The sequence below is a fragment of the Osmerus mordax genome, chromosome 10 (genome assembly GCF_038355195.1).
Source record: "Osmerus mordax isolate fOsmMor3 chromosome 10, fOsmMor3.pri, whole genome shotgun sequence".
Lineage (NCBI taxonomy): Eukaryota > Metazoa > Chordata > Actinopteri > Osmeriformes > Osmeridae > Osmerus > Osmerus mordax.
Genome location: NC_090059.1, coordinates 1932971 through 1949316, shown reverse-complemented (window position 1 = coordinate 1949316; position 16346 = coordinate 1932971). Strand labels below are relative to the sequence as shown.

General features: G+C 42.5%; 1 protein-coding gene across 1 annotated transcript; it reads left to right on the top strand.

Annotated features, from left to right (window-relative positions):
- Positions 1–13794: 13794 nt before the first annotated feature.
- Positions 13795–15760, top strand: LOC136950655 (piggyBac transposable element-derived protein 4-like). Its single transcript, XM_067245096.1, has 2 exons — positions 13795–14758; positions 14973–15760. The coding sequence occupies exons 1-2, from the start codon at positions 13795–13797 to the stop codon at positions 15758–15760; spliced, it is 1752 nt and encodes a 583-aa protein (XP_067101197.1).
- The last annotated feature ends 586 nt before the right edge of the window (positions 15761–16346 follow it).

The following is a 16346-nucleotide window of genomic DNA, read 5'->3' as shown; positions in this document are numbered from 1 at the left end:
GAAGCCGTGTGTTGGTGAACCCCGTCTGTCTCTGGTCCATGTTAAAACTGTCTGCCGTGAAATGGTCAGTGCAGAGGCGGCTGTTAGAGTTTATCCGAAGCTTTCCATGAGCGTGGCTCTTCACAAAATCTATCCACCTATTTTTCCTTTCATTATCAATAGGGAACTTGAATGGCGTTGCAGCGCAGCTGGATTTCTTGCATCCAGGGAAGATGCAGTTGTGGGTGGTGGGAGACATCCTGAAGCTGGCTAGCTAGCTGATTTAGGCTACAATAACAGTACAGCAGGAGGAGCCATTCAGTGATCTGGCATAGATAGGGCGAAATTACGTAGATAGGGCATTTTTTGGCTCCGCCCATTAAAACCTGATCTGAAAACGTAAGATAAACTGTTCTTCGGTTTAACTCCACATTTCAGTGTGACAAAGTCTTAGCGCTTTGCACATGCTTTCAGGAACTCATTTCACACGTATATAATGTACTTAAAAGCAAAACATGGAATTTACTTTACAGGATCTTTAAGGCCCCGTCACACCATAACATTCTGGTCGATGTTCTATGACGTTAGAGGAAACGTTGATAATCGTCCATGGTCGCTGGTATAGCGCTGGTATTGCGCCAGAAGAGCGTTATGTGGACGCTGGTGACGCTGGTAATCAGCGGAGAACGCTGGTCCCAAAAAATAGTTTTTAACATGCACAAAAGTTCTCATGGCGACCAGCGTTCTTCAACGTTTAATTTAACGCTGGATAACACTGAAGAACGTTTGTGGAACGTTTGACTGACGTTGCACGCGTTTGGCTATCGTTAGTCAGTTGTTACCCTAGCATTACTTGGTTGTTATTCATCGTTTGCTTTGCAGTGAACAACTCACTGGCGACATGTCAACGACACTGAATGGACCCCTAGCGCACGCAGCGTGTGACTTATGTCAAACGAACACCATATGGTGTCCAATGAGCGTCATTTGAGCGTTTCCCGAACGTCCATGCATTTGTTAGGCAGGGCTTAGTTGATTTTGGGCTACCAAAGGGAACACTCACTATGGAGGATCCGCAAAGATTAAAGAGGGTATGTTTGATTGCTATGGCCCAGCATGAATTTGATTTACTGAAATTAAACATAGCTGAGCACATCGAGGGAACTCGCCCGCAGAGAAAAAACCCCAGACGAAGACGACAGTGCTGGACTAAATTATGGATCTTGAGGCGCAAAGAGTTTGGCATATACGACCAACTCATGGTTGAGCTTCGCCAGGAGGACCACCGTTCATTCGCGAACTTCATGCGCATGCCACCTGAAATGTATGATGAGATCCTTGAGCGTGTCAGAGGCAGATTGACAAAGCAGCACACCTTCTACCGAGAGCCCCTCGAACCTGGCCTGAAACTGGCGGTGACACTGCGACATTTGGCCTCTGGATCTAAATATGCTGACATGAAGTTTGGGTGGGACTTTCCATCCAACACAATCTCTGTCCTCGTCCGTGAAGTGGGCCGGGCGATCCTTCACGAGTATCTGGATGAGGTGGTCCACCAGGGCCAGAATCACCACAGAGTAGAATCCCTTGTAGTTATAGTATGTTGATCCTGAAGAGTTAGAGCATCTGCAGGCAACATGTTTGCCGTCAAGGGCACCGCAACAGTGAGGGAAGTTCCACCTTGTCCTGAACTGGTTGGCAATCTCATGCCAGGCTTCAGGAGTGCTTGCCTCCAAGCACTCCTGAAGCTCTAACTCTAACTCTTCAGGATCAACATACTATAACTACAAGGGATTCTACTCTGTGGTGATTCTGGCCCTGGTGGACGCAGATTCCAAGTTCATCTGGACAGATGTTGGTGGTAAGTGTGTACGACTCTTTTGTTCTATACAGGTTAGTAACCAACTTATTATTTAACATACTTTAATTGAGATTGAATTAGATTAGATTTAGATTTTTGGTGTTATTATTTGTAGTTCTTATTTTAGGGCCAACGATTTTCTGCGATAACGGAAAACGGACGGCATTAGCGGAATGTTCAATGGTTTTACGCACTCACCTCCACTACAGCCTGTCACATTTATTCGCTCATCTTCCCAATCGCCTGCAAATAATTATTTTTGTAGTCTTCTGTTCAGTCGGTGGCTGTCAAAGAACAATCTTATAAGGTTTGGGTCACTTGTGGCACATATTATTCACTCATTTTAAGCCATCAATACCTCAACAAAATGAGCCGAAACGGAATAAAACGGAATTCACCAAAACGTGTAAAGGAAAACTTTTTTTTTTAAACAGAAAATAATTGGCCCTACTATTTGTTTATGTTGTTCAGGGAAAGGAGCAGCATCCGACGCGCAGATCAATAACGGGTCTGAGCTGAAAGACTGCATCAATGATGGCTCCATCAGCTTCCCACCAGCTGAACCCCTGGCCAACGAGGATGTGCCGTACTACCTCATCGGGGACGACGCGTTCGCCTTGAGGTCTAGTATGATGAAGCCGTACTCGCACCGTGGAATGATCGACGAGGAGAGTATCTTCAATTACAGGCTGTCAAGGGCACGTTGTGTGGTCGAGAATGCCTTTGGCATCCTTGCCAATAGGTTACAGGTACTCCTCACCACCATGAACCATGCTCCCGCAACCGTAAGGCTCATCATTACCACGTGCATGTGTTTGCACAATCTAATGCGTATGAGGTATCCACTTCAGCAGAACATTCGCATGGACGAAAATCATCAAGTGATTCCTGGACAATGGAGAACACAGCGAAATCTGGAGGACACCGTCAATGTCAGAGGGCCCAACATGGATAACAGACAGGGGAAGCGCCAGAGTAACCTCCTGAAACACTGGTTTAACTCGGAGGCTGGTGCTGTTCCATGGCAGATGGATATGACATGAAGACTCTTGTGACATGGACAATGTGTGTGGATGTGTTGATGTTTTCTAATAATAAACATTAAGAAACACAAATTCAGTGTCAAATTTAAATCATTTATTTTAATAACATAAATCCCCAGGAATATAATTATATGAATAAGTCAGTATTTCTGATAACCCGACTGACAGGGCTGCAGGTCTGGAATCTGGGACATGTAGGATGGGTCCGCGGAGTTGAAGACCTCAGTGGCTTGGGGCGGTGGCGGTCCCCACTCACTGGGAGGTGGCTGCCAACCTCCGTGCTGTGACTGGCACTCGCCCTGAATCGGCCTCAAGCTCGGGGGGTGTTGAGACAAGGTCTTGTCACCAGTGACACTGAAAATACACCATAAGGAAAATGGTCAGATAACTTCCTAGAGTGGAGACGAGTGATTTTGATCAATGTTTGAACCGACCCAACTAGATCCAATTGTACTTTTGATCAATTTTCGTGCCAGCTATTGGTCAATTTCAGTAATGAGGCAAGTCGGATACCACGCGTTGGTTATGATTGAAAGTAATGGTAATAATTAAGCTCACAACGACGGAATCGAGGGCTGTCTGGAGGGGGTTCTATTGGACCGGTCCTCAATGTCATCGTCAGATGAATCCGACTCGCAGAAGGGCCTCAGGACTTTGTTGATGCCCTTCCGGGCCCGGCGAAAGTCCTTATCACTCAGCCCCAGCATCACACTTTTGACGTAGGCGGCGTAGGTGGTCCTCTTGGTGACTGGCTCGGGAGGCGGGAATTGCTCACGCAGCATCTCCCCGCTCTCCTTGGCCTTCCTCTTGAGGTTGTCCATGTCGGAGGACACCGACAGGGCTGGGGTGGGTTGATGTATGACGGGGACGGTCTCAGCAAACTCGTCAACATCAACCCTCTCCTCCGCCGCTGCCCGCCCAGCCTCATCCAGGTCCCTATGACTTTCGGCTATAATTGCCTTCACCTGGAAAGACACAGGTAAACACAACATGTTTGGAAATTGACAGTAAACAATTGTAAGTAAACATACATTTGTCTTCTTCTGTCGGACTTACACTCCGGACGGGCTTTGAGCGGTGGTTGACAGAACGGTGGAAAAAGCAAAATTTGGATTTTATCCATGACTCCCTTCTCCATCAACTCTTGTTGGCCCTGCCCACTCTTCTTCTTGTCCAACCTGGTAGATATTATAAGCATACGGTAAGTATATTGTAAGTATATTAAGTATATGGTAAGTATATAAAATTCATTATTATTAAAGTCATGGCAATTATTTGAAGCATTTTAATAATTTCAAACATAAATACTTGCCTAGTGAACATGTCCCTGAGGGACTTGAACCAGGTCCACCCCGATCTCCAGCTTTGTGGCCTTGGTCTCCAGGATTCGTTGCCTCTTGGCCTTGTTCCTGTAATCTATTTTCTTAGAGTTCCACAGAAGTTCGTTGTCGCGGAAAAACTCTACCAGACTATCCTCCACTGCCCGGTCCTGGATCCTGCAGTCCTTCCTCTGCTTCTTCCCTCTCGCTTCCATGGTTGGAAAGTCCTCATTAGAGTCTTCAGGGGATGTCACATCTCGGATGGGCTCTTCTTCGTGCTGTCTTCCACTACTAATGTCTTCGGCCGAAGACATTGGTACTGAAAGAGGCTTTGCATTCTTCTTACTTTCTGCATGTAACATCTTCTTACTGGCAGCAGCGCTAGTGGCAGAAGCCCCCCTCGCACCCTATGTCGTCTAGGTGGCATGATTTTTACTGTTCAGGACAACTGAAACCATTGATTTTCCAGCGTTTTATACCCGTTAGACCATAAAACCCACACGCCTGCAAAACGCTACTCTGTCGTTATTCACACGTTAGTCACACGCTCAACACGCTCGTCTAACGTTGACTAATCGTTCGGCACACGTTGTCACGCGCTAATAGTTTTCAGGGGTGTCTTACTTGGTCGCTGTTACATGCCCCTCATGTGTCAGTTCAACGCTAGTCATTAGTCAGTCCCACGCCAATCAAGCGATAATTAGAGGCCGGATGTTTCCACCTCGCCCTAGAACGCTCGAAATTGAACGATTAGAACTTTCAGAGAACGTTAACCAGAACGTTATGGTGTGACGGGGCCTTCAATTCAAACAAACCATCTGGATGAATCTTGATTTCATCAAGGTTTTTCCCCTTGAAGTCTGCTAATTTTCCTTGTTCAAGTGTCATGAGCACTTTGATTGTTCCTGCGAGTTGCAGGGTTCCTGCGAGTTGCAGGGTTCCTCGATGCAGGGTTCCTCGATGGATTTGAATATCATGTCCCATGAAGTTGGCTAGCTGATCCATGTCTATCATTCATGTTCAGAGCTGTTGATGGAGTGGCAATCTGCTTGCGCAACTTTGTGGATGACAATGCATTCGGGTGTTTTTCTCCATAAGCTCTTTCAAAGGTTCGAATGCAATCTGAGCCTCTGAAATGGAACATGGCTCCTGGCCTGGCAAACATGTACGTGTTGTCTTTTGGGGCTCCACACTTGTTCCTCAGCTGAATGAGAAGCTCAACGGCACTGAGCATTTTTGGTGTCAACAAGATGGGAGATTTTCTCCCTCTCTTTCCTCTTCTTTGGAGGTGGAGTTTTTTCTCCACCTCTGAGAGAGGTAGTGTTGTTTTTGGCGGCCTGTTTTAATTTTAGTTTTAGTCTAGTCTTTGTGTCAAGCTGTCATTTTTGTTTTTATTAATTTTTGTCACGTTAAGACTCTTTTTAGTCTAGTCAAGTTTCAGTTGACTAAAAGTCTGAGAATTTTAGTCTTATTTTAGTCAGACTTAGCCATGAAACTGATGACATTTTAGTATATTTTTAGTCGACGAAAACTGATGACATTTAGTCTAGTTTAAGTTAAAAAAATATATATTTTAGTCTCTTTTTAATCAAAACAGAAGTAGTCTAAGCAATAATCTTGGGAGGCATGTTAATGCCAAAACCATTTGTTTAAATGTATGTATTTGTCTAGAATAAGGTATTCAAAGTCATGGTGTTGATGCCAAATTCAGTTCAGTGTGATTGCTATGTGAATAAAGAAACTAGCTACAGTATTTGGTCAACAAGGGATGCTTCGTACACATCCAGTCAGGTAGGAATTAAGAACCCACTTTACACTCTCTCATACAAACAAATACACACACACACACTCACACAGTACACACACTAGTCACTCATGTTAACCCACTTTACAGTCTCTCACAAACAAAAACACACACGCTAGTCACACACGTTTGTCTCAGTCTTTTTCAGCTTTAAAGGGGTGATTGACTGGGTTTTGGGGGTATTTCACACTGTTCCTTAAGGTCTCTGAATATGGTATGTAACATTGGTTGGGTTGAAAATGACCCGGGTGCTGTTCTGTGCCCCCTGATAGATCCTCTGAAATTTTCCCGGGAAAAAAACACTAGCTTTTCTCCTTTTATGGTATGTTCATTAATATTTAGATGAGCTGCGTGCTGATTGGTTGGTTTTCAACGAGTGAAGCTGGGGAGCAAAAACACAACACGGCCAACAGCACTCACTGAAACACCGAAGGTGGAGACTTGAAATAAAAACGCACAAATACATCTATTGTGTCTACACAACACTGTTTTCAACAGATTGACTAAATATCATTTGAACTGATAATGTTAGTTGTTTCCACTTCTGTTGTCGAAGCCAACTGGATTGACTTTGGTGGGTAGAAACGTTACAGATTATCAACCAAACTATATCGTGATTCAACTCAGCTTCAGTTAGCTAGCTCTTGATATCTTGCTGAAAAATAACCTGACAAAAATCTGGACAAACATGCATCGTGAATTGTAGATTTACATTTACATTTAGTCATTTAGCAGACGCTCTTATCCAGAGCGACTTACAGTAAGTACAGGGACATTCCCCCGAGGCAAGTAGGGTGAAGTGCCTTGCCCAAGGACACAACGTCAGTTGGCATGACCGGGAATCGAACTGGCAACCTTCGGATTACTAGCCCGACTCCCTAACCGCTCAGCCAACTGACTCCCTGATTTACATAACAACACGGTTTATTTATTTGAATGAAACACAGTCAGGAACAACCCTCGACACATTTGCGCGAACCATTTCACCAAGGACGGTTTTGAAAACCTGGGACAATGTAAAGCAGGATTTGCTATGAAGTTGTTGCTGAAAAGAGGTGTGTTTCCGACCTTACGTTTATCACAACCGCAAGTCTCTCGGCTGGCCTGGGAACGCCTTGGGGTCCCCCAGGAAGAGCTGGTGGAAGTGGCCGGGGAGAGGGAAGTCTGGGCCTCCCTGCTTAGGTTGCTGCCCCCGCGACCCGACAGATGACGACGACGTAACCACAGTGACTGTTATGGGCACAGTTACCTTTATTTCGTGTAGTCTAATTGCACTTTACTTTCTTTTGAGTTCTTTGTAAAACTAAGGGCTTTTGCAACATCAATCTCATTTTTGTGCTTATGCAGCAAGTGTCTTGACATCTTTTGAACTGCTTGTCTACAATAAAGGCAGTGGTGTTTCTTGTCGTATCTTCTAGAACCATTCTCCTTTTTTGAAGCAGGACTGGCATAGACAGATGGCATTGAAACACTTGCCTCCTTGTGAGTATGTTTGCTCCATTTCCTTGTCATTAAAATCAGCCCTGCTATCATGAAGTATTTGGGTGGAGTCATTACTTTTTTCAAGCTTCTGCTCTGACTGGAAGACTTTGAGCTGCTCTGACTTGTAGATGTGATTTTGTTCTTTATCTTTTCCTGGGATATCTTTAAGCTGCAGTCACTGTCTGTGCTTTCCTCATTAAGATTTGGTGTATATTCTTCCCCACTATCAGCACTTGAGTCTAACAACTCATCTGCTCCTATATCATTCATTTTAATCTTGAAAAAAGAAAGAGGTCAACTTAAAAAAAGATGTCAGAGTACGTACAGTACAACTTACAAGTAAATTTACAAATAATACGATACAGGAAAAGTACCTTAGCGTAACAGCTTGAGTGTGAAATGTAGAATAAAGCATTAAAAGGCATACCCATAGCTATCCCTAGCAGCTGAGTTTGGTCAGGCAAAAAACCCTAATTTACATGTTTGCCTCTAGTTAATAAACTAGTTTACTACTTTTTAAGCAAAGAAAAAGAGTAAAAAGTGGCTTACAAGACGGTGTCTGCTTCTCCTTGCCCTTAGTGAAGTGAGTCTGAGTGACACCATTTCACCATGAGAAGTGGAAGGATCCTGTGTACTGTCATCCGTCTGCAAAAAGACAGTTGTACATTTTCACTCACATCCTAATAAAATTCATCACTAGAAAAAAGATGGTTTGGGAAATTGTATTTCAACATATTGGTATTCAAAGCATCAACGGCATACCATTGTCTTTAACATCTTTAACACCTCCCTGGAGACATGCCATGTACCAGCCTGTCTCAAGTCCTCCACCATCATCCCTGTTCCCAAAAAGCCAAGGCCAACAGGACTAAATGACTACAGACCCGTCACCCTGACCTCTGTGGTAATGAAGTCTTTTGAGCGCCTGGTGCTGGCACACCTCAAATCCATCACTAACCCTTTCCAGGACCCCTTGCAGTTTGCCTACAGAGCCAACTGGTCTGTGGACGACACAGTTAACATGGCCATCCACTTCACCCTACAGCACCTGGACTCCCCAGCATCCTACGCCAGGATCCTGTTTGTGGATTTCAGCTCTGCCTTCAAAACCATCATCCCCGCCCTGCTTCAGGACAAGCTCTCCTAGCTGAACGTGCCCGACTCCACCTGCAGGTTGATCACAAACTTCCTTTCTGACAGGAAGCAGTGCGTTAAGGTGGGAACACAGGTCTCTTACTCCCGGTCCATCAGCACCGGATCTCCTCAGGGCTGCGTCCTTTCCCCTCTGCTCTTCTCCCTGTACACCAACAACTGCATCTCCAGTCATCCGTCTGTCAAACTTCTGAAGTTCACGGACGACACCACCCTCATTGGGCTCATCTCTGACGGGGACGAGCCTGATTACAGGTGGGAAGCTGACAACCTGGTGACCTGGTACAGCCAGAACAACTTAGAGCTCAATGCTCTTAAGACAGTGGAGATGGTTGTGGACTTCAGGAAGAATACAGCCCCACTCACCCCCATCACCCTGTGCGACTCCCCAGTCAACACTGTTGAGTCCTTCCGCTTCCTGGGCACCATCCTCTCCCAGGACCTCAAGTGGGAACTGAACATCAGCTCCCTCACCAAGAAAGCACAACAGCACCTCTTCCTTTATGGCACGGCTGACGAGGTCTAATTCGGTACAGGTGTATCTTCTCATTATCCCTCGTCAGCTGTGCGTAATGAGAGGTGTAAACTCGGGAGGAGCGGGCCTTGGTGCCAGTGGTCCTTTGTGGGCGGTGGCTGGACCCACGCTGATACCAGCCTTTACGTGGCTGCGACATCACACCACTCATATTTTATATATATATTTTAAATTGTTTTATTTTTAGATTGTTTAGTTCTTAGAATTAGCTAAACTATTGTATTTTTACTTAATTTAAGTGCCGTATATGTTTATAGTTTGCACCTTCCTACCACAGTAAATTCTGTGTTTGTGTAACATACATGGCGAATTACCGAATTCTGATTCTAAGTCTTTAGTCTTGTTACACTTTACACCAATTTTGTCTGATTGGACACTGGAACAATAGTTTACAGACTCCTCATTGTCAGTGTCTTCCACTACACTCTCACTTGAATCATAGAGAGCATCAGTAAAGTCTGGTAATCTGTCAATCATCTGAAAGAAGAGAATTATGTCAAGGTATAGTCATATTTAAAACCAATCCCAAGGAAAGGGCAAATTGTGTCACATTATTTTACAGGTATTCAAAATATCAGTCATACCAAAATGTTTTTTGTCCTCCTCAGCTTTGGCACAACTGCATGTACACCCAGGTCTTTCATATTATCATCGGCTTCATCCGTATCCAGATAATCAACTAGAGCAAAACCTCTGAAAGTACACGTCTGAACTAGAGAGGGTACAATTTCTGGGGAAATTGTAGGGTGTCCTTGCTTGCGTCGGTTGCAAAGGGGTCTGTTTTTTAATGACATTTTTACAACTGATATTTCTGTATATTTGATATTAAATGCATACTTATTATTTATTAAGATTACATAGATTTAAAAGCATAATTTTTTTGCTGCTCATTTACAACTCAAAATACTAAGAGTGAAGTGTAGAATGAAATAGTTGTCTTCTCATTTCCCCTGCAAGAGGGAATGGTGATCGGCTATATACAGTAGCAGCCTCATAGCTGAATCAAAACGAATACATTTGGCAGAACGGAGTAAACATTTACCTAATCTCTATGACTTAAACGTCCTTTTAAGTTTTTCCCCTTCTCGTGATATTTTCGGGCATTTAGCCTACTCATACTGCATTCATTCATTAATAAAGAACCCCCTTTGAAACTTATTCTAGCAACAACGTTACCTGTGTTACGTCCCTACTGGTCCCTATTCACCAGCAGTAGCTAGTTATCTCAGATGGAATCGCGATTCAAACAGTACCATCTGCTATCCGAAAATATGCCCACAAAAACGTAAATAAGCTTGACATTTATTAAGGGGGAAATCGCTAATTCATAAAAAGCTCACTGGTAGCGATCATTGTCAGTAACAACGCAAAATGCGATCCCTGTGTGGAGAAGCTGCCCCGGTAAATTGTACTACTACAGTAGTACAGTTACCTGTGTTCGTCTTGGTAGTGATTGTGTTGGTTGAATTCGATTTAACGTTCCGTTGTACGGTCTAGGCTGAAATTAATAATTTTTCATGAACAGATTGACAAAGTTTAGGCTGTGGCAATGAAGTTCAGGTTAGTAGTCAGATAGGATAGTTTCACCTATTGAAAGAATTTTGATTTAAGTAGAACTAAGGGGAGTGCCGAACATGTTCTGTCGCCGTTTGACTTCCTTAACAGCTGTGTGGAGATGTTTTTTTTAGCTACTATACTAGTGTGTCTCGCGTAGGCTACGGAGGACAAACACGTTTGAGCGTTTTTCCTTAAATACTTTTAATAGTTATTCCTGGGGAAATTATGGAATTAAATTACATATTAACTTTACTGAAATACGTGTGCACAATAGTATCAACAATATTTGCTCTATTTAGACGTTTTTAAAGGTTTTTAATTTTACCTCGAAGCTACTTCTGTTAACCCTTTGATACACAACATGGGTCTAAAGTGACCCGAGAGAGTTTAAATCTTCTATATCTTCGCAAAAAAATAATTTAAAAGTTCCGTATTCCAGGTATTCCTCAATTAACTTGTTTTTAGTCATCACAAGTCCTTATTTTCATTTTTTCTTTCTTACTTTTTGAATGAAAATCATTTTTGTAACACTACCCCTCTAATGCACAACATGGGTCTAAAATGACCCGTATTTCCTATGTTATTTCGATCATGGCTTTGTGTTTCTTTGGATATTTTTTTTAATAAATGTATTTTATCATGTAATATTCCAGGTATTCATTAAATACATAGTTTTTGATTACCAGAAATCATTCTGTTAATTTTTCCTTTCTTACTTTATATACAAACCAGGTTTTTGTATTTCTACATATATTTTACACACATGACAAAAATGACCCATGTGTATTCACTATGGAATTGAATAGGAACCTTTGAAATGTTGTACAATTTAGGAACACATTTGGCGCCACGGCCAAGTTTTTACCTTACCACCCCCCTCCCCGGACGAATGGCACGAACACAATCGCAATACATTTTCTAGGCCATCAGGGGGCGCGAAACAGGAAAACTGCCGCCCCGTCCCGTGCCTAAAACCGCCCCTGCGCACCAGTCCACTATTCATCTGTCACTCAATCAAAATCTCAAAACTACTACTGTGGTACTTCTGATACCTGTAAGTATTATTGGGTGTGCTCAAGCCTTCGGCGAGAGCACAACCTTTGTTCTCTCACATATATATTATTATTATTATTATTCTTTTTGCCCCCCTAAAACTCAGTCAATATTTGGCCTACATAGACAACGTATGTGTCAAAAGTTTGGTCTTGGTAGCGATTGAGTTGCTTCTATTGGAATTTACGTTCTGTTGCATGGTTTAGGCTTAAGTTAAGTTTTTGTGGCGAAAAGTGAAGCTAACGGTGGCTAATAGCTAGCCACAGTCACTGACGTTACTAACGTCACTGCGTCACTAACATCACGAAAACACGCGTGACTACCTTTGGCAGAACATTCGTTTCGCATCTGTTAACTTGGGGGATAGCTAGGCTAACTCTAGCTTTACTGCAAGGCAGCTGCAGAAACGCCACAAGAAAAGAGGCCAGGGTGATAACTATTTACTCATTTTACTTTGTGATATGACACACAATTGTGATGTGTAATGTACAATATAAGCTGATATTATTAAGGAAGTACATCTACTTTCGGAAACAGTAGTCTACTATTTCACTGAAGTATTAGCATCATGACATTAGCCTGTGTTGCCCGGGCAACACATACTACAGTGGTCTATGATGTATCTGTTTTCAATCGTTAAAATAAACATTCCTCACATATACATTTTCGTTGTAGGATTTATTCTGACATTAGTAAACGATTTGTTGGTGAAATTACCATTACCTGTGGTTTCAAACCAGTGTAGCTCACTGCAACGCTGTAGCTTACGCGAGACACACTACAAAAACATCTACAGTACACAGCTGTTTAGGAAGTCAAACGGTGACAGAACATGTTTGGCACTCCCCTTACTTAAATCAAAAGTCTATCTAACTACTAACCTGAACTTCATTGCCACAGCCTAAACGTTGTCAATCTGTTCATGAAAATAATTAATTTCAGCCTAAACCGTACAACGGAACGTTAAATCCAATTCAACCAACGCAATCGCTACCAAGACGAACACAGCAGTAGTCTATTATTGTACCGTAGTAGTACAATTTACCAGGGCAGCTTCTCCACACAGGGCTATATCGCATTTTGCGTTGTTACTGACAATGATCGCTACCAGTGAGCTTTTTATGAATGAGCGATTTTCCACTAAATAAATGTCAAGCTTATTTACGTTTTGGGGGGCATATTTTCAGTTAGCAGATGGTACTGTTTGAATCGCGATTCCATCTTCTACTGCCGGGTAACGTCGTAGAATAATCTTCAAAGGGGGTTCTTTAATAATGAATGAATGAATGCAATGAGTAGGCTAAATGCCTGAAAATATCATGAGAAGGGAAAAACTTAAAATGACGTTTAAGTCATAGAGATTAGGTCAATTTTTACACCGTTCTGCCAAATTTATTCGTTTTGATTCAACGATGAGGCTGCCTCTCGTAGGGGAAATGAGAAGACATCTATTTCATTCTACACTTCACTCGTATTTTCAGTTGTAAATGAGCAGCAAAAAAAATGCTTTTAAATCTATGTAATCTTTATAAATAATAAGTATGCATTTTTATATAAAATATACAGAAATATCAGTTGTAAAAATGTCATTCAAAAACGGGCCCCTGTGCAACCGACGCAAGCAAGCACACCCTACAATTTCCCCAGAAATTGTACCCTCTCTAGTTTTATAAATATTTTACCTCAGAATGTTTTAATATCTTGTGTAAGATAAAGGAATATTATATTTGAACATTTGGTTAGAGTTACCTTGACCTTAAAATACATTAGTAGTGAGAAATAGAAACATACAATACTACTGTATTAGCTAGCTGTATATTCTATTCTAGATAGCAAATAGTAGCTAGGTCAACTCAATAAAACTTGAAATAGAACAGCATATATCCCACTTGATCAACTGATTGATGTAGGCCTACATGTGAAAATATTATATTTTGATTTTCTTTATCCAAAGTGTTAATATGGCTGGTCACAGCCATTCAAGATTAACGTCTGAAATGGTCGTAGAGATGTTGCATGAAGAACAGGATGATGAAGAGGAGGAGGCAATTCATAGTACTGATTCAGAGTCAGAAATCTCAGATGCAGATGACCTAGACTATGTGCCACATGCTCAAGCTGGAGTTTTGGGTGTCAATCCAGCTCTCCCAGATGAAGAAGACTCCTGTGACTACATCGAAGAATCGTCCGATGAGTCTTCAGAAGAGGAAATTCAGACCCAGTTTGAAAGATTAAGTAAAAAGGGGTCTTACTGGAATGAGCATCCCCCTATTCAGGGCAGAACAAGAAGCCACAACATCCTGAGGAGCTGCGCAGGACCTGCACCTGGTTCAAGGTCTATTTCACCAAAAGATGCTTGGGATATGTTCATCACTGATGAAATAATTGATGAGGTGCTGAAATGTACAAACTTGGAGGGACGAAGGGCAGCAGCAGCAAAAGGTAAAGAATGGAGAAGTGTAGACAAAGAGGAGTTCATGGCCTTTATTGGTTTGACTGTCCTTGCAGGGGGGAATAAGAGCTGGGATGTGGCCTTGCGGGAGCTGTTTTTGGATCCACTTCAAAATACGGTGTACAAAGCTACTATGGGGCTCAGGAGATGTGAGGATATCTGCAGCTTTTTACGGTTTGATGACAAGAGGACCAGGGCTTTACGGCAAGAAACAGATCACATGGCAGCGTTTAGGTACGTGTGGGACTGTTTCCTGACCAATTGCCGAAGACGGTTCATCCCCAGTGACTGTGTCACCATAGATGAACAGCTTGTGCCATTCCGGGGCAGGTGCAGGTTCTTGCAATATATGCCCAGCAAGCCTGCAAAATATGGAATCAAAATCTTCTGGATGTGCGATGCGAGGATCCCTTATGCGATTGATGGAATGGTCTACACAGGGAGACAGCCAGGAGAGGAGGTTCAGCGGAACCTTGGAGAGAACATCGTCCGACAGTTGTGCTATGGAATCAGGCAGACAGGTGAATATAGAATACAGGAGTGAATATACTCTTGAAATTCTAGCACACCTAGTGTATATTATTTTTAATATCCATTGTGGAAAATGTATTTATTTCTAAGTGAAAGAGAAGAATGGAATAAAACAATGCAATACAAAACAATCAGTTATTTTTGTGTTTGAATTTAGAGAATTGAATGTTGAGGAAATTGACCATTGTTTTGTTTTTATCATAGGACGCAACATCACAATGGACAACTTCTTCACCAGTGTCCCTTTGGCTGAGAAGCTGCTTGAGAAGAACCTGACCATTGTGGGGACTCTTCGCCAAAACAAGCCAGATATACCGTCTGTCATGAAGCCATCCAAACTAAGAGAGAAGCATAGCTCAGAATTTGGATTCAATGGCAACATGACCATGGTGAGCTATGTGCCAAAGAAGGGAAAGGCTGTTGTCCTCCTGAGCACCATGCATGACAGCAGAGTAGTGGATGAAAACAGCGTAAAGAAAAAGCCAGAAGTTATCCAGTACTACAATAAAACCAAAGGGGGAGTGGACACAATGGACCAGATGGTTCGCACCTACACGTGCAAGCGGAGAACACGGAGATGGCCTATGGTGCTCTGGTACAATCTTCTGGATGTTGCCACTCTCAACGCTTACTCCCTCTTCACTGCACAACACCCTGACTACATGGGTGGTGTGACCAATGCACGACGGCTGTTCATTAAGGAGCTGGGCAAAGAGCTTGTCATGCCACACATGAAGAGGCGCATGGAGGGAACTCCCCACCTTCAAAAACACATCATAGAGGCAATGGGAAGATGTGGAATACAAACACTGAAGCCAACCACCACCCAGCCACAGGAGGACATCAGACAGGCGCGCCAAAAGAAGAGGAAGAGGTGCAACATCTGCCCAGCTGCCAAAGATAGAAAGGCCAGCAGCTGGTGTTCCCAGTGCACCAGGCCTGTGTGCAAGGAGCACAAACATGTTGTCATTTGTGAGGCATGTAAGCACTGAGATGGGAATGTAAGATTGAGCTGTACCCCTGTACCCCCATTCACCACATTGACCGACAGTTACACAACAGATACACTATAACAGTTCAATATTAGTGTTATCGGTTATCAATGAAATGTGACAAAGAGGCAAATAAACATATTTTAAGTGTTAAATGTACTAGTGTCTGGTCTAAATCCCTACTAAAATGCTTATTTAACAAAATGTTGTCTTTGTATTTTTTTTTTGTCACACATATACATGGGTCATTTTTGACCCGTTTGTAAACTTGATGTAGTAATACAAAAACGCATTTTGCTCAGAAAGTAAGAAAGACAAACATCTATAATGATTTGATGTAATCAAAAACAATATACTTAATGAATAATTAAAATATTGAAAACTGAAATGAATTGTTTCAAAAAATATAGCAAAGAAACACTCAGCCATACATAAAATACCATAGGAAATGAATGCAGGTCATTTTAGACCCATGTTGTGTATTAGAGGGGGTAAGCATAGCTTGTGTATCAAAGGGCTAATCAGCTGTTTGTGAAAAGAGTCTAGTTTTACGACAGTGACTTTGGATGTAGCCTACTTGAACATG

Excerpts from the sequence above, each read along its gene's own strand:
- LOC136950655 (XM_067245096.1), top strand. The coding sequence starts at position 13,795 with ATGTTGCATGAAGAACAGGATGATGAAGAGGAGGAGGCAATTCATAGT. Across the intron at positions 14,759-14,972 it reads CTATGGAATCAGGCAGACAG|GACGCAACATCACAATGGAC; the intron begins GTGAATATAGAA and ends TTTTTATCATAG.